This window comes from Protomyctophum parallelum, assembly GCF_964188405.1.
Source record: "Protomyctophum parallelum genome assembly, chromosome: 1".
NCBI classification, from domain to species: Eukaryota; Metazoa; Chordata; class Actinopteri; order Myctophiformes; family Myctophidae; genus Protomyctophum; species Protomyctophum parallelum.
Window position 1 is genome coordinate 11,926,757 of NC_139697.1, and position 22,987 is coordinate 11,949,743.

The 22,987-nt window shown below is 41.2% G+C and overlaps 1 protein-coding gene across 2 annotated transcripts; it reads right to left on the bottom strand.

The window, feature by feature from the left end:
• Positions 1-6,740: 6,740 nt before the first annotated feature.
• On the bottom strand, positions 6,741-22,605 carry necap1 (NECAP endocytosis associated 1). 2 transcript variants are annotated; one of them, XM_083766208.1, is made up of 9 exons: positions 22,413-22,605; positions 21,200-21,300; positions 18,894-18,998; positions 17,959-18,040; positions 15,284-15,392; positions 11,536-11,683; positions 11,305-11,376; positions 10,496-10,683; positions 6,741-6,853 (listed from the first exon to the last, which is right to left on the bottom strand). In XM_083766208.1, exons 1-9 carry the CDS (start codon positions 22,505-22,507, stop codon positions 6,791-6,793), a joined length of 963 nt encoding a protein of 320 aa, XP_083622334.1. In that variant the 5' UTR covers positions 22,508-22,605; the 3' UTR covers positions 6,741-6,790. The 2 variants fall into 2 exon arrangements, with proteins under 2 accessions (XP_083622334.1, XP_083622335.1); XM_083766209.1 differs by lacking the exon at positions 6,741-6,853 and having other exon boundaries at positions 10,498-10,683; positions 11,305-11,401.
• Between the last annotated feature and the right edge of the window lie 382 nt (positions 22,606-22,987).

The window sequence follows — 22,987 nt, forward strand, 5'->3', positions numbered from 1 at the left end:
TAAGTAGTCTAGTTGTAGTTCCCAAATCTTTTCATGCCATGTATTTGACTGCCAGGGACGCCCAGAAGAGAAGATTGTGGGTTAAAAAGAAAATAATCTACAATGTATTCAAGATTTTAAAGTATTCATCACACTGCTTATATATTAACAGAGATTTTAATTGGTTAAAGGCTTTATTTTTAGCTGTGGGCACACAGCTGGTATAAGCCACTCTGTTCCGTCTGTCGTGGGGACTGATCTGTGCGTACAGTATATGCTAAACGTTCCAAGAGCCGGTCAACGCGTTCAAGAGCCGGTTCACAGCGGTGAACAACGCCAAGGACAGGCCACTTTACAGCTTTTGCATGCTCACACAATGATTTACAATCAGATGTTGATGACCTATGAGTGAAGTGAATAGCATGCACACACACACAGCACCTTCAATCACTGTAAGCACCAGGACAATGCTTAAACAATAGTTCTCTTCTTCGATATGTATTTATCATTTATACAATTAAAAAAAACACCTGGACCTTACTCATCATGAACTACATGCTTGTTACATTTTGTTCAGTTGGTTTAATATGTTCAATAGGTTTTATAAGTCCTTCACGGTTAAAAGTCACAGACATGTGAACATTTTCTCAGGGGACTACTGTAATTCAGCTAGAATTTGAATCATGCTGTTGGTGAAAGTGAAATGTGGGTGAAACTCCAGGCTGAGTGTCAGGCTATTCAAATAGAGCACTGATAGTCTGGTAGGAAGGAGGGGGTCCCATGCACCCGAAACCTAACTTTTTATAATCCTTAAGGTGTCTAGTTAATTAATTCTGATGTTCCCCGAGCTAATTATTGTCCCATATATGTTTTCCACTCCAAGGAACAGCAATGTCCGTGTTCACCTATGTGTGGGGTGGGCCTATGGATGTGTTGGTTCATGAGCACCAGTATGACTATGACTACCGTACCAGTACTAGTAGAGAGAGAGAGGAGAGGAGGGGGGGGAGGGGAGTTGCACCACTCAGTTCACACGTGTGTGATTTTTAACCATATGTTGTGTCCATCCTGGATTTTCGGCTGTGAAAAATAAAACCTTTAAACCAACATAGCTCCTGAACTATACATCCGACAGACACCATTCACCCCATTTTATGTTCGTCTTTGCACGATGAATTGATTTATATGAAGATGGCCATGGTTCCATCATGTGTAGTGCATAAAAATCCAAATAAACACAAGAAATTAAGATTTGCCTAAACTGGATCACAACAACTCCTCCCCCATGCTCCCTATTGATATATTTGTTCTAACATTTAATGGTTTCTGTCGGATGTATAGTTCAGGAGCTATGTTGGTTTAAAGTTTTTATTTTTCACAGCTGAAAATCCAGGACGGACACAACATAATGGTTAAAAAAAACCTATAAGGGACAATAATTAGCTCGGGGAACATCAAAATTCATTAGCCACACACCTTAAGGATTATAAAAAGGTAGGTTAGAAAAATATATCTTTCGGGTGCATGGGACGGTTGGGACCCCCTCCTTCCTACCAGACTATGATGTCTGACATCAGTGCCGCTAGAGGGCACTATCCCCCTGGGTCACTGAGTTTCTTTTACATTGGAAATCCCAAAGGGGAATCTTAGATTGCGTCATATAAGAACTGTGTTCTAAAAATAAACAAATCAGTTGGGTGATTTTACTCATATGGAAATGAAGCATCAACTTCCAATATATCCAAAGAAAAGACATGTAATCTCCAAACACAGGTGTTATCAAATGTAAGTCACAGATTCACATGACAAAATCACCAGGCTTATGTGTTTTGGAACACAGTTATTGTACAGTATGATGCCATCTAAGATTTCCCTATGGGAATATAAATAAATAAAATCCATAACCCAGGAGTAGCGGGACTTTAATATTTCTCACCTGAAAAATATTTTTTGTCAGGTGAAACCTGACCTTATGTCTTACTCAAATGTAATGATGACTTTGGCTCCTAGTCCGGACCTAGTCCTGATTGGTTGCCTCGTCTCTAAGCAACAGCATGCCTCTCTAGCCTATGGGACTAGTCCTGATTGGCTCAGCAAACAACGGCATGAACAGTCAAGGCGCTAAACTGCAAGAACGGACAGCAGCAAAGCCACAACCAAACATTGTTGAACCACAAACAGAACGTTGCAGATGAACGCAAACAACAGCCGCGAGGTTGTGACACACAAACATACACGTTACTAAAATAACAATAATAATAGTAATAATAAAGTAAAGTAAAGTAAAGTAAAGTAAGTAAGTAAGTAAGTAAAGTAATAATTATTATTATTATTATAATATGGGGGACGGAGACAAGAACACAAAGGAGACGGTGGCCACCTTCAGTCTATATTAGTAGCTTAATGACTATACTATTAGATAATATTGTATATTTTATGTCCAATGTATTTGTATTTAAGTTCATAAAGTTAACATAAGTAGCCTATAACGAATTTGAAATTAAATACAATTTTTACTTTTCAGGATTCCAATTGAAAAATAGCAAAGAATTATTCAGTATTCCAATTCAAATATGGCAAAACATAGTAGATCTACTTAAGCTCACAACGTGTCACACTGCACGAACGGTTTCTGCCTGACTGTAGGCTATATGCAATGTGGCCTTGGAGTGACTGTGGAAATAGTGGCCCTCTCCATCAACAAAGTAGTAGACCTCTGACCTTTCACTACGGTGAGTGACCAGGCGTCCCGGTGTGGCTGCGATTGTCCCACTTTCAAGCTGGTCCCGAGTCCCCACAAATATCTGCTGGTTTTCAGCATTCATGACCAAATTGTCCTGGGTTCAGGTAAAGATTTCATATGTTCTTAAGGCACACTGCAAATGGCATTAATCATTTATGCATTTATGATGGATCTACCATCTGTCTCAACTTAATTATTTCTATCTAGGGTGGTCGTACCCCTGGAGGAGAGAGTAAGGGGAGATTGAAGACATGTCTAATGTCTATACATGATCAAGAAGGTAAAAAACAAAACAATATGTCTCTCTCTTTCGCGCGAGCGATCTCTCAATGTTTATTTTTGGCCTTCTTGGACATGATTCCCCTCTCCTAGTACTCCCCCCTCCCTCCCCGTCTGTCTGTCAGTCTAGCCATTTTGCTCTCTTTTGCTCCTTTGACCCTAAGCTTTTCCTTTCCCTCTCTTCCTCTCCTCTGTCTAGTTCAGGCATGGGCAGGGCGGCCAGGGCCACATGCATTTTCCATGTCTCTTCTGTGTGGTCATATGTGTATGTGTATGTGTGACTAATCTCTCTCCCTCTTGACCTCAGCTCACTTCCTCGATGACGGCAGACACTTTTACGTGGGTTTTGTTTTTTTAAAGCATTTGGGAATAACCAATTCCCAATACTTGTCCAGTATTTAATGTATGTCTTGCATGCCTGGAATGTGTCCAGTATCTCGGCGTAATGCGGTCAAGGACAGCAGCACCCCTGAGTATTACGTAAGAGCAAAAATCGTGAGAATGGACAATCAACCACAAGAACCTTACAGCATTCCTATTCTGGGCTTCTTCTTATGTCATGTCCAACATTAGGCAAAATAGACAATCTACTGCATACAAGTGTACAAGTACAAGGATCTGCAGGGTAGAGGGGGGAAAGGCCAACTGAGTGCAGTATACAGGGTTTAAGTGGTCAAGTTACACCAAAGATTAGAGATGCCTGCACTAGATAAGGGGTTCCATGTGGATCACCAGTGTGTCGACAGATGCTTTGAACTATTCTGGGAGTTGAACCATACTGTTTTTGGTCAACCCATTAGTACAACACTATGAGAGCAACAGAGCAACAACCACTTTAGTGCACATACACAACGCAATATGACAGCAATAGAGCAACAGCTTGAATCACATTTGTATCAACAGCATATCCACAGCAGCAGCTCAGCAAAGAAAGAAAGAAAGAAAGAAAGAAAAGTGAGGAATAGAATAGGTCACCAAGATAGTTTTGTTACGAACTAATACAGATGTCACAATTAACTCAAAACTTCCAATGCAGCCACAACAAAACAAACAGACACACTGGAGATCCACATCAGCATCCAAATCCAGAGCCAGAAACAGAAACAGTCAACGAACATATGTTTCATTGACAACAAGTCATCGGGTCCACAAAACAGCTTGAGTCACATTAGCCGATACACAGCACACAACACAAGCAACAGCAGCGAAGGAAAAAAATGATTATGGTTCCTACCTTGATATGAGCCATCTTCTTACTTCATTAGTTGTGTGACGGCCCGACTCCAACTTTGCAACCTGTGGATAGAGATAGAGCTCTCTAGTTCATGATCCTCGGATGAGCCCTCCAGCGGCGTCTCCAGCCATCTCCATCCTCTGTGTCAATGGCAGCGACCAACCTCATAATTCTCCCGGCTGCCATCTTTTCACTCATGCTTGGTAGCCCCCCATACTGATGCTTGTTGGTCACGTGTTCATCCTGGTTGATGTTGAAGTTCTGCACGCAGAATTATTGTTCAGCACTCACAGCTGTAGGCTATATAGCAGAACGATTACAAACTCTACAGTCGCTGAGAAGAAGCTGATGCCTAATGGGAAGAATATCCACACACTGCCATGCCATTCAGAGTCCTCCACGCAAGTGATTTTCTCACTTTAAGCCGGTGACATTGACCCACAAGGCCAGGTATTTATTTACAGCCAATTACTTATTTCAATGCAATGCCTCCTGTTGTCTAAGGGGACTGCATAGTACAGGACTGTAATGAAAAGTTACCTCTGCCAGGATGTCAAACTCCTCATTGTTGCTGTCTGGCTGGGGTCATCGGCATGGCTCCTGTACCCGTGTACCTGGCTCCTAAATTGCCAAGAGTAGGTTAGGAGGGACACCATAAGCCAATGTGCACAGTTGCACACCTTTTAGATTTCTCATAAAATATTTTCAATTATTGTATTTTTACATAAAAATAAAATAGTAAAATAAAAATGTCAAAATAAAAATGATAATTCATGATTGTAGGCCTACCGATATATCGACATAGGTATCACTATCACTTGTCCTTAAATGGTCAAGTTGCAATCATGCTTCTTGCAGCTGATAAACATCAATCAATCAATCAATCCTTTATATAGCACGTATTATACAACCGAAGTTGACCAAAGTGCTTCACAACAAAAGACAACAATAAACAAATTCAAATACTATACAGTGCCTAAAAAGGTTAAAATCAGTTCACATTAAAAGCCAGGGAAAAAAGGTGCGTTTTGAGAAGGGATTTGAAGATGTTAATTGATTGAGCAGCTCTAATATGGGGGGGGAGGTTGTTCCAGAGCTTAGGGGCTGCCACCGCAAAAGCGCGGTCACCTCTTGTTCTGAGGGTTCGTGATGTTGGCACGGTCAGCAATGACTGGTCCGCAGACCTCATCATGTTTATCATTCAAGTGTAGGCCTACTGTATATGACGGGCCATGCACACAGCAATTAACTTCAAGTTCAAGCACATTATTGGCAATTGGACTGTTCATTTCAATTTCCCACTATCTTATTGTGCCTTTTTTCTTAATTTTCTTATGTCAAGGACATAACAATTTGTGCTTATTATTGGCCTACTAACTATAGGCTATTATTAAAAATCTTTCAAAAATAGATGCTCAACAAGCCCACTAGCTGTATAAAATAGTTAGGCCTGCATTAAACTGATTTATGAACGTGAGGACCCCTGGAACCCCCTCAAGGTCCCCTGGGGATTCCGGAACCCCACTTTGAGAACCACTGACACTCTGACACTACAACTGACACACACACACACACACACACACACACACACACACACTTCTTCAGCCTACCGACTCGTTTTTTATTTACCAAGTAGCCTAAAGCACAATATTTAATGGAAACACACTAATACTAATTCAGCTCAAATACATAGGAAGGTTTATGCTATTACTAAGGTTTATGCTAGCAGCTTACAGGAGGAAGCTATAAATAGCTAAATCACCTGGATAAACCCACTCAACTGGAATGAAAGAAAATGCAGGTCATTATTCTGACAACTTCACCTGCTGCTACAGATGTCTTCTGTCATTATTCACCCCCTGACAATAACACTGACAACGGAACTCGAACTTCCATGTGGCGTAAACTTACATAAGTGGTTTTAAGTCACTGTTTCACTTCAAAACAAAACGGAGCTAACGTGTTAGCCCTGGTCCAGTGTCAACTGTCAATTAGTGAGCCACTTGGCCGCTGCTTCTAGGGAGTGTGTAACAATTAGTTCAACAACCTGTATTCCTATTTCCTATCTGTGTATATCTAGGGAGTGTCTGACTAGAATACATTGTGTTGCGTCACAAGAAGGTTCTGCTTCTTCATCTTTCTTGTTGAGAAATACATAACTATAGTGAACTGAGAAATACTTTGTTTCAATTGTAGCAAACTTAATTAAGACAAGATAAGCCATCATGTTAGATATGGGAGATTTGTGCCACGTAACATTATACATAAATTATTAATAATATTTATGTATTTGGCACATGTGAGTGTTTGGGTTTGATTACTCTTCTTCCAGTGAAAAATATCAATGGTATGACAACTTTATTATTCCATATTCATAGTCAAATTAGAATAACACGTTTCGCCCACGGGCAAAACGTGGTATTCTAATTAGGCTACTTAGGCCTGACAAATTATTATCAAACGTGTATTCTTCTTTTGAGTAATACATTTGTTTTAATTTGAGGACTGTGAAACGTTATACTCATTCAGCAGTTTGTCAGAATCAGTTGACAAAATTAACCATTTGTAGCAACAATGTAATTTATGGAACTTGGATGGAAGGCTCGTCTGAGGACGACCTAAAGAGAGAGAGAGAGAGAGAGAAAGAGAGAGTGTAACTTAAATTCAAAAAAGTAGAATGATTATTAATTCAGACAAGACGTTAAGCATCATTTCAAGGGATTTATTGCCACTTTCTGTTGAAATTGGTCATAAATCAAAAGTGTTAGTGCAGTGCTTCTACAGCCCGCTGTGGAATGAGACAGGAATGTAAAACAAGCATTTTCTTTTTTACTGATTCCAGTTCTAAGTTCAATGTAAACATAAAGCCCGATTTAAACTTCATATGACCCTGTCACGTGCCTAAAATAGTAGATCTACATGCTCACAACTCATCACGCCACTTTGTGAGCTTGTAGATCTGGCATTTTTGGTACACGATATCGCCATGCAACAGAGTATAAGTCAACCGTAACAGACACATGGGTCAACATATCAATTCATTGCCCTAAAAGGTCTGCTTAAGCACATTAATCCAAAGTCTGTCAAAGCAGTTTTATCACACCACAACTCCATTGGCAAAATAACAGCAGCTCTTAATTTATCATTTAGGAATAACATCATGTCAGCTCATAATTCAATATCCAGTAATCATGTTTTAAAAAGCACAGTAAAAGAAAATAGGGCAAAAATGGCAACATCTGTGATGAACATTCAATAGAGCAAATTAAGAAAATCATCGTTTTCTCCTGGGATTACTACATGAAAAGTGCATGGGGATGTGGGAAACGATTTTAGCAAGTTGTTTTTCAACATTGCTGCGTTTTTCAGATTTTTAGCGGCGGTTTTCTGTTTAAAAAAAAAAAAAACTTAAAAATGTCGCACTCACACATTAATCTAAATTGCACCTGGGTTTCACTGAGGCACCAAATCATTCTAAAGGTCCTTGTGGAAAAACGCCTCTAAATATCCGAAAAACGCAGCAGTGTGCAGACACCTTTTAGCGGTTGTTTCAAGCTGCCTTTGCTAAACAGGTGGGATTTTTCTGCAATACAGGAGAACTGTCAACTGTACTGTCAAACACAGGATGGCAATTGAAAGTTACATATAGTGTAAACTTCTGTAATTCATAATTTAGCTCTACCTTAGTTGTCTCGAAGTGGTAAGGACAACCCACCAGATTCTCTCTTAGGTTTAACAAAGAGAGAATTTCTAGTTTTTAACCTTTTAACTAGTTTTCTAATAAAATTGTTTTTACTTCTGTTCTGTAAAGCGACTTTGGGTACCCTGAAAAGCGCTATATAAATCGTATATATTATTATAAGAATGAATTGCTTGAATTGATTTGACTATAGCCTAATCGTCAACACCACCTGCTTTTCTCTAAAATAGGATCACTTCCCATTTTATATCCATTGAATCAGGGCTGCAACTACAGTATTGATTATTTTCTAAGCGATTATTTATCGATTACTTTTTGATTCATCGAATAATCAAGGTTTATTAATATATATATATATATATCAATGAATCGATTAACCATAACATTTTATTTCAACTTTTTCCCTTTGCCTATCACTTCCCCAAAATAGGGATCAATTATTGATCTTTTTCATTTTTTTAATTGATCTGTATTTTCCCAAAAAACTAATCAATTATTGATATTTATTTTATATTGATTCTCTTTTTAAATAATGATTCTCTTTTTAAATAATGATTTAAATAGATTAGTTAGTTCATTGTTGCAGCCCTAATTTAGTTATACAGCCACATTTGAGTATAAGGGCAAGGCTGAATGTTTGCAACTGCAGGAGACTTCTGTAAAAGGACACCCAGTCAGATTTTCATACATAGTAAGGCGGGTAACAACTCCAAACAAAACCAGAACAAAATGACCATTCAAGGCAGCTTCTCTAAAGTCTTGTTTTTCACTAAAAATCACCTACAGATAGACATTACATAAGACAGAGTCTTCAGCATTTTTCAGGCCAGGGACCTCTTCTTAGCTGAGAGAGATGAAGCAGGGACACCCCCACTTCATGTATTGTACAAAAACGTTCTTGCATGTTCTAGATATTTTTTTAACCTTCATGAGAGGCTTTGAAAGCTAGCTCATATGTAGCTGATTGTCTTATCAATGTCTGATCACCGCCGAGAGATTTGAGAGTGAGTATTACACAGGTTGTTCGTCTAAGTGGCTATGGGTTGCATGCAAGTGATGCTGCAAGCTTTGATGGCTTCAATCATCAGTGCTGTGTAAATGTAATGTTTTGTTTATTTGCTTACACCTAATATTATGTTGGATTTATGTTAACATGTATTTTAAGACATTTACATTTGTGTTACGTTCCTGTCACAGGATCCCCACCCGGACACCCTATTTGAAGACCCCTGATTTTAGAAGACATTATGTGACCCACACGCTTTTCAAGTTGAATGTGTTTACAGTATTCACAGTGGGTCAGTTAAAGCGTCAGTACGTCTATCACCCTGGGCACACATTAGAATCCATGCGCAGACAGAAGAAGCTGTGTTTTGCGTCATTTCAGTTTTTTTAGACAGCTGGTGGATGGAAAAGAAGCTCCACCCACGCGGCAGGTTGCCGCTGGGGCAAGCTTTTCAGGGAATCTGGCCAACGCGGCAACCTACCGCGTGGGTGGAGCTTCTTTTCCATCCACCAGCTGTCTTAAAAACCCGGAAAAGACGTCGGGAGTCAGCTTCCTTTGGCCACGCATGGAATCTTAGATGTGCCCATACCCAGTGTCATTATAAAAGTCGTCCGCAGACGCAGTGCTGCTTCACGGGAGTGCAATTCGAGTGACAAAACAAATCCGGATCACACATGAAGTGCAGTTCACTTAACTGCCAGGAGGGAGCGCAAAAGGTAAAAACACAGAAACGTCTGGGTTTCCGAGGCTAAAACACCAGCTACTCAGTCAGGACATTACATAGCCCTTAAAGCAGTGGTCCTCAACTCCCCTCTTAGGAACCCTCATTGCAGCTGCTGTTTTTTTTCTTCCATTTTTTGATTTTTACCATCATGGGATTGATTGAGCCCTGGGACAGCAGGTGAATGTAATGAATGAGCTGGTAAAACTGAAAACCTAGCAGCAAACCGGGTTCCCCAGGATGGGAGTTGAGAACCGCCTCAATTAAGATATTACTGCAAAAAACCCTGTGGCTTATAAATATCATATATACTTAACTTTAAGTAACTTTCAGTAACTTTCACAGATTAAATGTGCCACTTTCTTTTCATGAACTTTTAACAGGCATTGTTTTTGAACATTCTAGAACGGTGAAGGAGTTGTGTGACTACCTGTGTTACAGCGGTAATGTGAGTGTGAGTGATGTACGTTGTCTCAGTGATGCTCAGAGAGCCAACGATTCTGAATCAGGGCCCGCTTGAAAAACCTCGACACAAGTGTCCCCGGCCCACCCATCTGACCACATAACACGGTGAGTGGTCAAAGATGGGTGGACCGCATTTTCAGAACGTTTATTTTAATGATCAATCCAGCGATTGTGTTCTGGCTTTAATCAATGGAACCAATGTAGGTATAAATACTTTTAAAAGTTCGTATTTGTCGGTATCACAATAAAATTCATTCATCTTCATTTAACGAAAAAATACCATGGCTTGTTATGATAATTTCTTTGTAAATATTAATGTCATAATATCATTAAAATCTTAGTGTTTTTCGAATATGTGTGGGGCCCACTTGCAACATCGTCACGGCCCGCCGGTTGGGAATGGCTGTTTTAAGCGATGATGATGCAGGATGACGGAGTGACGACAAGCACAGTCGATGGCGTGCTGCTGATGAGGAGAAGCAGCTGGCTGCCGACCGGCCTTCAGAACTGGATCCAGTTTGACGCGTTCTGTGGTGGTGGCGTTTGTGGAACAGAGCTGTATTATAAAAAATAAAACAAACATTTTTGTCTTTTAGTACAGCACGACGAAGCGTAACTGAGCTCTGTCACACACAGGGAAATGTATAGGCTAGAGTCACTAGACACATAATAACATTGTATACATTTAATTAGTATGATCAACTATTCTTAAATATTGTTCATTATAACCACTTGCAAACTTGAGTCCATATTATTATTATTTTTTCTTTTTTTAGAGAAAAATATGAATCCTGATCCTGTTTCTGGTTTGACACAAATTCAATTTCTGTCTGCACTGGATGGGTTCAAATCCGGGGTAGAAGAGGAATGTTACATACTATATAGTGCAGCTTTTACTTTAAAGGGGAATACCACTTGTAGGTGCCAATATCAATGTTTTTATGTTTAAGTGAATTCATGATTAAGATTAATAATTAGTTTGGTTAAAAAAGGTTAAAAAGCTATGCTGGTTACATTTTCAACATGATGATGTCATCAAGATGCGATTCACCATTTATTAATGACATAGTAAAATGTTGAAAAGGAGTGGAATGCCTCTTTTAGAAGAGTGTTTCTACTTTGTGGTATTCGTACTTTTAACTTAGGTGATGAACATAAAGTAGAGCAGTAACGTTACCTTGCTGAAGAGGAGAAGTCTCCCCACAGGTCTGAAGTAGGCTGATTAGACTGGACCACTGTGTTAGAGTTACTGCTGTCCAACTCCAGCAGACAGCCTCGAGGGACACAAATGTATACATTTTCTAAATGTATTCGAAATCTTTTGAAAATAGCCCCTCAAGCATAAAATGGGGTTAAATTGGTTAAACTGATTTGAACTTATTTAGCTTGATAAAACACGTTAACTGACCTGTCATCATGTCTCCTGTCTGGGGGAGTGTGTTGTGATTGGATGGGCCTGATGATGATGGCGGGGTTATCTTTCCTCCCGGCGGGGGTGGGAGGAGTCCAAACCCACCTGACCCCTGTGAGCGGGCCTTGTCCCTCTTTTTACCTTGCTGGAGGAAGAGAGGGAAGACAGAAGGACAAGAGCAGGGACGTGCAGAGGGTGTTAGAGAGGCAGGGGCTGAAATCCCGTAAGAGGGCACTTTTGGACAAAAGTAGCAGATCTAAAAGCTCACAATGCGTTGCGCTGCGACTCGTCGAGAGCTTGTAGATCAGCTATTTTGGGGGCACAGCCCAGCACTCTTTAGCTAGTGGAGATGCGGTGTACGACATGGATTTCGAAACAAATGTATTCAACGCAAATTGCTGCGTTCAAGTTCAGGAGACTAAATGTTGCCTTCCGGTATGGTATGTCATGGAAAGGAGGGGCAAGTGCATTTCTTTAACCATAGTAAATGCTGCATTCATGGTCCGGATGTCTATGTGTGCACATCCCTGGACAAGAGAGATGACAACAGAGCAACTTTCTATTCCATCCATCCATCCATCTTCAACCGCTTATCCGGAGTCGGGTCATGGGAGCAATAATCCCAGCATAGAGCTCCAGACATCCCTTCCCCAGGCAACATTAGCCACTTCATCCTGGGGGATCCCCAGGCGTTTTCAGGCCAGTGCAGTGTGGAGACACAGTAAAATTCCCCCATCTGGTCCAAGGTCTGCCGGGGGGTCTCCTCCAAGTGGGAGGTCTTGCTCCCTTGTGAAACAAGACCCTGAGATACTTGAACTCTTGGGGCAAAGTCTCATTCCCTATCTGGTGTTCTGGGAAATAATGGTATTCAACAATAAGCATGCTGACTTATCTTCACACTGGCAGCTACACAGCTACAGTCCATCATTCATTTTCAATGGAATGCAGCGACACCCGACACTTTTGATCCTCGCTACAAAGCTACACAATACATTTGAGCTGGCTTAATATTTTTTCTCACTTAAAAAATGCCCGCTGATGACGTTAATGAGCATGTTGTGCAACACTTAACACAGCGACTCAGCGACGGCTAATCGGCTATACTGCATTGCTTTGTTGTTTTGCATCTTTTTGTTGCTGCTAATAGGTCTAAATGAGTCCTGGACTAGATGGCTGGAATGAAAACCACCAGGATTCTGTAAGATGAGAAGCACACACAGACAGCCATATCTCAGTCAGATGAGGTCATAACAGCTCCTCCTGACATCAGCTATACATAGGAGTGCAAAGAAGTGATGTCATCTTTGCAAGCAATCAAGATTAGAGTCATGTACACAAAAAAGGGAAATCAGTGCATTTGTGTTTGTGTTTGTGTTGCACTGTTGCTTGCTTGGCTTTAAAGGAGAATTCCATGCTAGAAGGCTTTCTTACCTTTATTTGTAGTTGTTACGTCCCCAACAAAGAGGTCCATGTGTTATTTTGTGCAAAAGTGCATTATTGGCTATTTCCCCTAATATAAGCCCTCAATAGGGTTTTTGTGCTAATTCGCTTATTTCCATCGAAATAAGTAGTAAAGTGTGCCGCTCGGGATACTATTTACATTAGGAAGAGAGGATATACCAAAAATATAGATTTTTGAGCGATGGAAATAAGCGAATTAGCATGACACCCCATATAGCCCATTCAATTCAATGCAATTCATTGAGGGCTTATGGTAGGGGAAATTGCCAATAATGCGCTTTTGCACAAAATAACACCTGGACCTCTTTGGTGGGGACGTAACAACTACAAATAAAGTTAAGAAAGCCTTCTAGCTTGGAATTCTCCTTTAAGTTTGATTCATACTTAAAATAGCGCCAATCTTAAATCGCTGATCTTTTGTTGAAAATATCTGATTGAGAAAGCAGATCTATAAAAAGCCGATCTGCACAACAAATCAAGCCTTAAGGCGCCTTAAGGTATACACACTGGGTGCAGAACGAATAAACATTCTGGACATGTGTCTGAAGTATTTTACATCAAATTATTCATAGTTATTTTTTCTTTCTATAATTTTTATCCCATGATTTTGTAACCCATTCTTTTCAACCAGTGTCAATTATCTAACGTATTCCTACACTCTCTCCGCCAACCTGGGGAGAGCGACGGACTGACCTCATGCTTCCTTCAATGCATGAGCATCCAAGCCGCTTCTTTTCACCTGACAGGGGGGAGTTTCCCTGGGCATAGCATGTGGAAGGAACACGTTATTCCAACCACTTCCTTTCCCCTCCATCAGGTGCCCTGGCTGGCCAGGATTACTGCATGTTTTTTGTGAGGGTACCTATGGGAGAACATGCAAACTCCACAAAGAAAGACCCTTTTGCCAACCCCACCCAGGGTATGACCACTGATGACGCGGAGGAGAGGACACGCCCCCAGCACCCACAGCGTCCCCAGCAGGAATCGACCCGGGACCTTACAGCTGTGTGGCGACAGCGCTACCAACTGTGCCACCGTGCCCCCTTTATTATTCATATAGTTGATGGCTCATTCAACAGGTTGATACCTTTATTAATGCTGAAAACGTAACCTTGTTGCGGAGAAACAACGCTTAAGCTTGTTCACGGTGTGAACCTGTAAGTGTAACCTTTACACTCTATAAATTGCTGCCCTAGTTTCGAGCGGTATACTTCTGACAGTTCTATCTTCTCGATTTCACTCTGCGTTAAATCAGTATACTATTCCACTATAAAACTCCGCCCCCCTCCCTACCTCCCCAAATGAGGATCACCCATGTCGGGGGCACTCGCTGATCAGCCTGCATCGGGGCCCAGTGACATCTAGTTACGCGTCTGTCCCGAATTAGAATTTATATGAGCATGGTACCGTAAAAATAAATGCTAATGGATTTCCCTTACTACGAATCTCAGATTGCACATGTGAAGCTCTGTAGTACGGAGCCCTGGATCTACTTCAGTCATGTTATGCTGTGTTCAGTAGCTGCACAGGCTCAGCTACTGCTTTGGCTCGGATGCAGCTCCATTGGGCACTTAAACCTTGTGGGCACCTCAATGTTAAAGTGGCCGTTTCTTTCCAAAATGTGAAAGAATTAAGAATGAATGAATGCTTTGGAAAATGGTCGGAAATAATGTAAAGTGTACAATGTACATGATTTAAAATTTAACATGCACGGACCTACATTTAACCTTCAACTTCTTGCCTTACATTTCATAAAAATAAAAATAAATAGAATGTAAAAACAGCAACAGATTACAGTCAAACACACCATTTAGGTCTTGTTTCCATTTAGGCCCTAAACAGATTGTAATGCTATATTAAACTATTTTGCCCTGCAAACCCTCCAAGGACCCCGGGGGGGCCCCCTGGAACCCACGTTGAGAACCATTGGTTTAGTCAATATTCATGACATTAACCAAGCCGTAGAATGCAAAGTAGCTTTGATTATATGCAATACTGGCTGAGAAAACACAATTTTCAGTCCCATTCTGAACATGCTCCTCCAATCTCTGCTAGGCTATTGCTGGTTATCTCTTCAAGACTATGCCCCTAGTGACCTCTAGTGTCAGAGGGGAGAATAGCTGCAGAATTTGATGTGGCACTTTAGACTTTTCTGCCTCGTCAATGCAGGGAGGGAGCTTTCACGGACTCAGCAGTCAGCACCATGTATCAATCCAAACAATACAGACATAAGGTGTAAAAACAGCAGAGTACTACTTTAAAACTGTCTCGAGGTTCTACTTACCCCAATGTTGAGTGTGATGGTCTGTCCGTCTTTGAAACCCAGGTCCAATTTTGGCCCTGAATCCCCTGACTGGGCATTTTTGCTTCTCTCATCCTCTTGTTTCACATATCTGCGCACGCAGACACGCAGACACACAGACACACACACACACACACACACACACACACACACACACACACACACACACACACACACACACACACACATTGTATACAGAAATAAACATCACCTTTCAGCAGAAAGCCTGCAGTGAGTGACTTTGCACAAAAGCACATATCACTGACAGCTGGTCTTGGCTGGGACTGCTGTAAGCTGCACGCTGCGATAAGAGAGAAGTCCCTGACCTACTGTATAAAAACATACTGGGTGGTACGATAACATTCTTCACTATATGGTCACAATCGTCCAGTTGGGAATTTTGACCACTATTGAAACATGATTACTGTTCTTTTGCCATTAGTTTATATATAGTACAGTTTTTACAGTTTAACCACTTCCACATCCTAGAGTCCCTATTTTGGGTCAAAGAGATTATATATAGAGTGAAAAGGGAAGCGGACCTAATATAGTGCCCTGGGGGATTCCGGTCAATGCAGTATTATATATACGGCATAGAGCAGGGGTTCTCAAAGTTTTTTGGCTGGGGACCTCCGGAAATGCTTTGGCCATGTCTCGCCCTGCCCCCTCTCCCCACCCCCAATACAAACTGACTGCAAAAATAACCTTAATAATAGAGAAAATATATCATAAACTAGAAAAAGTGCCCTTCTGGGCACAGGTCTCCACCAGGATTCTTCCTCAGCCTAGTGGGAATATGCGTGCACAGTTTCATCGTAATCGGACGCTGCGTTGAGGAGTTGTGGCGATTTGTACAAAGCGGGCTACTCCTGAAAACTGTAGGAGCCAATCGTGGCCAATCAGGATGGAATATGAGAAATCAAACAAACCTGTCTTGATCACATGACTATGGAGATCATGTGTACCGATTTGCGTGAAATTTGGATAAAATCTGAAGGAGTAATAATAGAAAATGTGTTTTACATATGTCGGCCTCCTGGTGGCGCTATAAAGAGCAGATGTGAAAAATTCCAGACAAAGGTTTTTCCTTGGCCTCTAGGGAGTTGGCATACAAAGTTATCCACAGATCCGTGCAGTTAGAGGTAAAAACACGTTTCGGCCAGTTATAGCGCCACCTTGAGGCTGAGTTAAAATTGTTCATGTGGCATTTCGTCCTCGGCCTAGTGGGAATGTGGGTGCACAATTTCACGGAAATCACGCGATGTGTTCATGATTTGCAGCATTTTGTTTGAAACTGAGCACTCCTGTGAACTTTGGAAGCCAATCTTAACCAATCAGGATGGAGTGTGAGAAATCTGAAAGACCGGTTTCGTTGAATGGCTCTAGAGAGACTGTGTACCAATTTGCGTGATGTTTGGACAAAATCTGTAGGTGTACTGTGCAAAAACTTGTTTTGCACAAAGCAGCCTCCTGGTGGCGCTATAACAGGCCGTTCTGGAAAGTTTGGGGCAGAGGTTCATCGTTGGCATCCAGGGAGTGTGTGTGCAAGATTTGGCATCGACCAGGTTAACGGTGGCCGAGATTAGCTGCTCACGGACACACGGACGGACACACACACACACACACACACACACACACACACACACACGGACGGACGGACGGAGTGCAAAACATACTCTCCCCCCATGCCTTCGGCCTGGTGGAGACAATGAATACTGAAACCAGATATAATCATTAAGGAAAGTCAGCCATTCAGTTGCAAAAATATATATTTTGGGGACCCCCCAAAATAATTTGGCGACCTCCCGAGGGGTCGCGACCCACGGGTTGAGAACCCCTGGTATAGAGCACCGAAGTCTGACGTAATTTCTCATCCTAGCCGGTTAGATTTTTTTGTTTGACCCATATGGATAATGAAGAATCAACTGACGGCCTGAAAAACGTAATGTTACTGCTGCCGGATTCGTTACATTTTTGTCAGAACTTTTTGTCGGAACTGATGACTGTCGTAAATTATACACTCTGCAATATCGCAGAGACAGTTTGTTTATTTTTGGACAACAATGCTTAGTTGCTTACCATAATATGAGACGATTTTAAGATGACCCAATGTTATTCTCCATAGAGAAATCTCTGTACTTCCGCAAACCATGAACGAGTGACGCCAGGACTTACAGTAGGTAAAGTCGTCCGTTTTTTAAAGCTACTTGGCAGGTGGTACTGGTTACATGAGATGGTCTGTCAATCATATTGACGTGTCTAAATGACGTATGGTAGCTACGCCAGGAGGAAAGTAAACAACCACTGCGAAGTGTGAACGACAAAAGTGTTAACAAACGCCTGATAGTATTAGGTTCACTTTTTAAAACCCCTCACTATCGTGTCAGATGTGCAAGTAATGTCTTCACTTGCTTTCAAGAATAGAAGACGACTTTCCAATTGTAACTTTTTAAGGTGCTAGGAAATACAATTGCTTCTCAATGGCGTCACACCCGATCTTGCCAAGATCCAGCCCGTAGTTGCCGCTGATTGGTTTGTCCCGGGCCAATCCCTGAGCCATCCCAGATGGAGGCTGTATTGTGAACTTGTGAACTCAATACCGCCCCCATCTGGCCAACACCCACCAGCAGTGTTCATCCATTAATTTCATCCCTTACTTAAAGTGGTCCTGCAGGGACACGTTGAAGTCAAAGGCATCTCCTCGGTCCCCAAAGCCGACTCCTATGAAGGCACTGCGTCCTGGAGATAATGTCAGGGCACAAAACCACCGTATGTTACATATTACATGGCCAAATTTGAACTGCAGTAAAATGCAGAAGAGTTGGAACAGCCCTCCACCCATTATTGTACTCCAGACAACATTGTAGCATTAAGTAATGGAAAAAGTTGTTTTCCTTTAAGTAGCTTGTAAGGTGTTAAGTAGAGAGATATGTACTGTACAGACTTTTGTTAATTGTGTTGCCTTTGTCTGCAACCTAATACATTTTCTACAAGCTGTGCATATGCTCTTCAATGCTGTTCCACTACATCAACTGTTTGAAACTCAGTTGTCACTGCACTAGATACAGTGGGAATGTGAACCTCATACTTAGAATACAGTACAGGTCTGGATATTGGCTGTTTTTGTTTTGAATGCCTGCATCTTAACACCTTTATGCCTATAAAATATATATACCCTCTCCATAGCCTGGCTCCTCTCTTCAATGACTGTGTTGCTCGCGAAAATGCATTGTAATTGGATGCGTTCTGTAAATTTCTATTTGTGACATAATAGTATAAATCAGGCTATACTCTGCAAGGCAGGCCCCAGTGTCACTGAGACGAATTCCTGTGAATGGTTCAAATAATAAAATGTTTGAGTGTTTAACCCATTTAAACCTGGTGCAACCTATACGCTACCTCTTTGTCTCATTAGTTGTTGCTACGCATGTACATGTACACAACATAATTATTATTTTGAATAAGAATGTGAAGGTTTTCAGAAACCTTAGGTTAGGTTTTAGAAGGCGTTTTTAGAACAGTCTAAATGGGTAAAAAACTAAAAATACATTATAGATGCTGTTGCTTGCTTGTTCCAAGTTCCCATCCTCACCGTTGTCATCCTGTATTCGCAGCACAAAGTACCGGCTGGAGTCACTCACTGTTTCGATAGCGAGACCGGGATAATCCTGGACTGGTGCCTGGGCAAACAGCTCTCCTGAAGGACAGGACGCAAAATTACACGGCAAAGATCAACCATGAGAAAAACTAAGATAGGACCATTTTAGCGTGTTTATTTTGGGGTTAAAACTGTTTTATAAACAAATCGATTAAACACTTAAAGGACCACTTCACCACTTTTTAACCTATCTTCAAATAATTGATCCTCACTAATGATCATGATAAAATAGCACAATTTTTTTCTACTCAGTCCATGTCTCATAGGAGGGCTGTAGGCAGTTCCTCATCATCGATGGGGAATCCAAGCTAATTATTAATACTAGAAACTGCAGGCTTTCTATTCCTGAAAAGTTGCAATGAAAAAATGGAAGCCATCGTTCTCACGATAATACAAATCTAAATATATATATTTTTTTAAATCTTGTTTAGAACTAAATCTGCCAACGATGATGGCACTGGTGGATGGGTTTCTGAACTGCCCACAGCCCTCCTATGAGACACATACAGACCGAGTAGGAAAACAAATGTGGTATTTTATCATGAACATTATAGTGAGGACCAATTATTTGAAGATCGGTTTAAAAGTGGTGAAGTGGTAATTTAATCATTATGTTATACTTCATCACACAACAGTGCAATAATAGTGATAATAGCAATCTACAAGCTCACAAAGCATTGCGATGCACCTATGCGTCCTATACTGACATGCCCAAACTAGTGATCGACTAATTAATCAATTATTTTATCAAATTATTGATTATCGTTTCTTTTTAAGTCGATTTGTTCGATTAACTCTTGCACACCCCAAAATAAGTCAATTCATCGTTTCACTGGGGGCCAGTGAAGAGAAGCTATGTGATGGAGTGATGTTTTCGTTTCAGTTAATACTTTGGCTGCAGCATTTGTGAACAAAGTGGAGTTTATGTAACACCTTCTTTGTATTGAGGTTGTGAAAGAAGACAGAGGCTGGATTCGATTCAACAGGGAGAGCGGTTACGGTTGGATTTTAATGGCTCAGCTCTGCAACACAGCAGCTTTAACTTATCCATTCGATTAAACGTTTTCCAACAGAACTTAACAGAACTTGGTCAGCTTTTTAACCACAAACCACAAATCCTGAGTGTTTATTTAGCTTAGAGAGTGTACAAATGAGACCAAATGGATCGGAATTACGGTCCAAATATTTGGAGTGCCGCTATATATATTTATTTTATTCCTACTTTTTGGGTCGTTGTTGTTTTTTATAAAGTGCTTGTAGCGGAGCAGCCAGGGCCTCAGAGGCAACCAGAGCAAATGCACCTGCTCCATATTCAAATGGGTATAACCGCTCTGAAACCTCATTATGTCCAACTTAAAACTGTTACTTTTCAGGATTCAAAATTTTTAAATATATCAAAAGTAGCAGATCTACAAGCTCAAAACGTGTCGATTCACGGTGTGTTTCGAGCCTGTGGTTCTTCTACTGTTGATACTTTTGTTTGACTATGTACTGTGATCAAGTAGGGCATGAATTAACTAAAATAAAGTTAGAATAAGGAGATAAGAGGTTTCTGCCCGACAGCAACGATATGTCTAATGATTCAACAGTGTGCTGTGGACTTTTTGACTATAGTGGGGCTATGTCGCGTGCACGACGTACACATAACCTCTTTAATGTAGGCCATTTACCTTGCAAACGTCACCTCTCTCTGTAATTTAATTAGTTAAAGAATCCATCAGTACAGCCTGTTATCCAACTCTTCTTCAGACTACTTCAGAACATCTGATATGTAGGCTACAGTAGGCTACAGTAGGCTGGTCGAGACAAGTTACAACCATTGATATGCCCACTCAGTGACACTCAGCGTCTATCGGCAGGTTTTGTTAGTGAGGTTTGCAAGGTGCACATTTCTGTGAAAACTGCGACTGGCCGCTGTGCAGGTTTGCGTGCATCTTCAAAACTACCAGGGCGGCGCCATGGATAGCCTCATAGCCCCACCGACAGCTGGATTGTTTTTTTGTGGCTTTCGCATTTATTTTATATATATATATATATTTTTTTCTTTAATGGAGGGACAGACAGTAGACTGACAGGAAATGGGGAGAGAGATGGGGGGAAGACATGCAGTAAAGGCCGTCGGGAGTCGAACCCGTGGCACACTGCCAGACTGGATTACCAGCCAAGGTGCCTGGACCACTGAGACATGGCCCAGGCCAAATAATGTACTGTAAGAGAACTTAAGTGCTTCCATGTCTCACCTGAGACTTTGTCCTCTAGTTTGATGTAGGCTATGTTGCCCTTGGCTGTGATCCTCATGCGACCAGACCAGTCAGGAGAATCTAGCTTCCAGTCTGCAGCCCTGTGATGTGAACAAACAAAAAGAACAGAAATGCATGATGTCACGAGGGATTTTGCCTCATCATGTTTAGTAGCAGGATAAAAATAAACTACAATGAAAGGCCTCAATCGTAAATAGCACACAAATTTAAATCTGAAAACTTTGACAAGATTATGAGAGGAAGATATTCAAACCAGTCAGCTTGGTAGCAGCAGACTAATCATTTAAGGATTTTCTTTAAAATAAAAGGGCCCCCAGCTTTCAGTAGTGTAGCCTTTATCTGAAGGTGAGAGATGCTTTACTTAATTTAGGAAGCTTCTGAAACGTCAGAAGACATAGCAGCCTGTTTGAGTTGACAAACAATTAATGCCTTAATGGTTCTGGCATCGACATGTGAAGGCTAAGAAAAAAATCATTAAAATTAATTCCATGACACACTGGTGACATACATTCCCAGATAATCCATCATCATTTGAGGTGAGTTGGTAGCTACATAATGGGGCCAGCGCACTATCTGGGCCAAAAGTAATAATCACTCCATCATCCCCAGACAGTGCATAGCCTATATGCCCACCCGCGCGCTATGTTAACCTAATAAATCTGACTCTATAGCCACGATTCAAATGCAGTGGAGATGGTTAAATCAGTTGGCAATAGCCTTAGGACATGTATTTAATGTATTGATAAAACTCCACTGTATAGCCTACCTCACGTCAGTTCACTTTTACTGCGTGTAGGAGGACAGGACATGGACCAATGAAGTCAGCTGGCTACGTTTTCACAACACATCGCCCATCATCATCATCATCATCATCATCATCATCATATCGATCTGCCAATGATATCATAATGATATCACTGCTATACTGGGCAGTGAATCGACCGAGCCGCTCTATAACAATGCAGCACAGCCAAAAAATAACAACCACTTTCCCATATTTCGATCATTTATATAGTATACAGGCTACAGCGTTTGGAAACTAAAGGATGAACATTATTTCGACGGCTGACAGACAGGCGATGAGAGCAGGCAGCACTGCAGCGTGTTTCAACGTTTCATCATACCATACGTTACGAGGACGGCGGGGGTATTTATAAACACATGACAACACACGGACAGTGCACATTTTTACCTGAAACCGCGGTTCGTGGCCCGAGGCGGGATGCGGTAAACATTGACATCGGGTTTAACACACAGGATTGACTCGTATTCACCCTCAGTCGCCATCTTGATTCAACTATTATTGATGTGGGGAGTTGTTGTGGTGGCGGTGTTGGTAGAGACTCATTTATTCGCTCGATCCTTTCGGGGGGCTTGTGTGTATGTGTGTGAGGAGAGTGAGAGCTGAGAGTGTGTGCGTGTGCCAGACAGTGTGTGTGGGGCTGGTACCAGTGGTGCTGCTCCAGCCTCCAACCGCAGGAGGGCGTCGACGTGCAGTACAAGCCCACCACATTTACCCACTTTCAAATTAATAATAAGAAGTAAATGATTGTAGTTTTTATGTATTGGACACAGACTAACCAATTTTTTCATCTATTTTATTCAAAACATTTTTGAATAGTTCAACTAGCCAATCTACATTGACACGTTGTGAGCTTGTCGACTGGCCATTTTAACTATTCAAAAATGTTTTGCAAAATAGTAAAAAAAATAAAAAAAATAAAGAAAGAAAAAGGCAAAGAAGTTTAGGGATAATTAAGGGGTTTA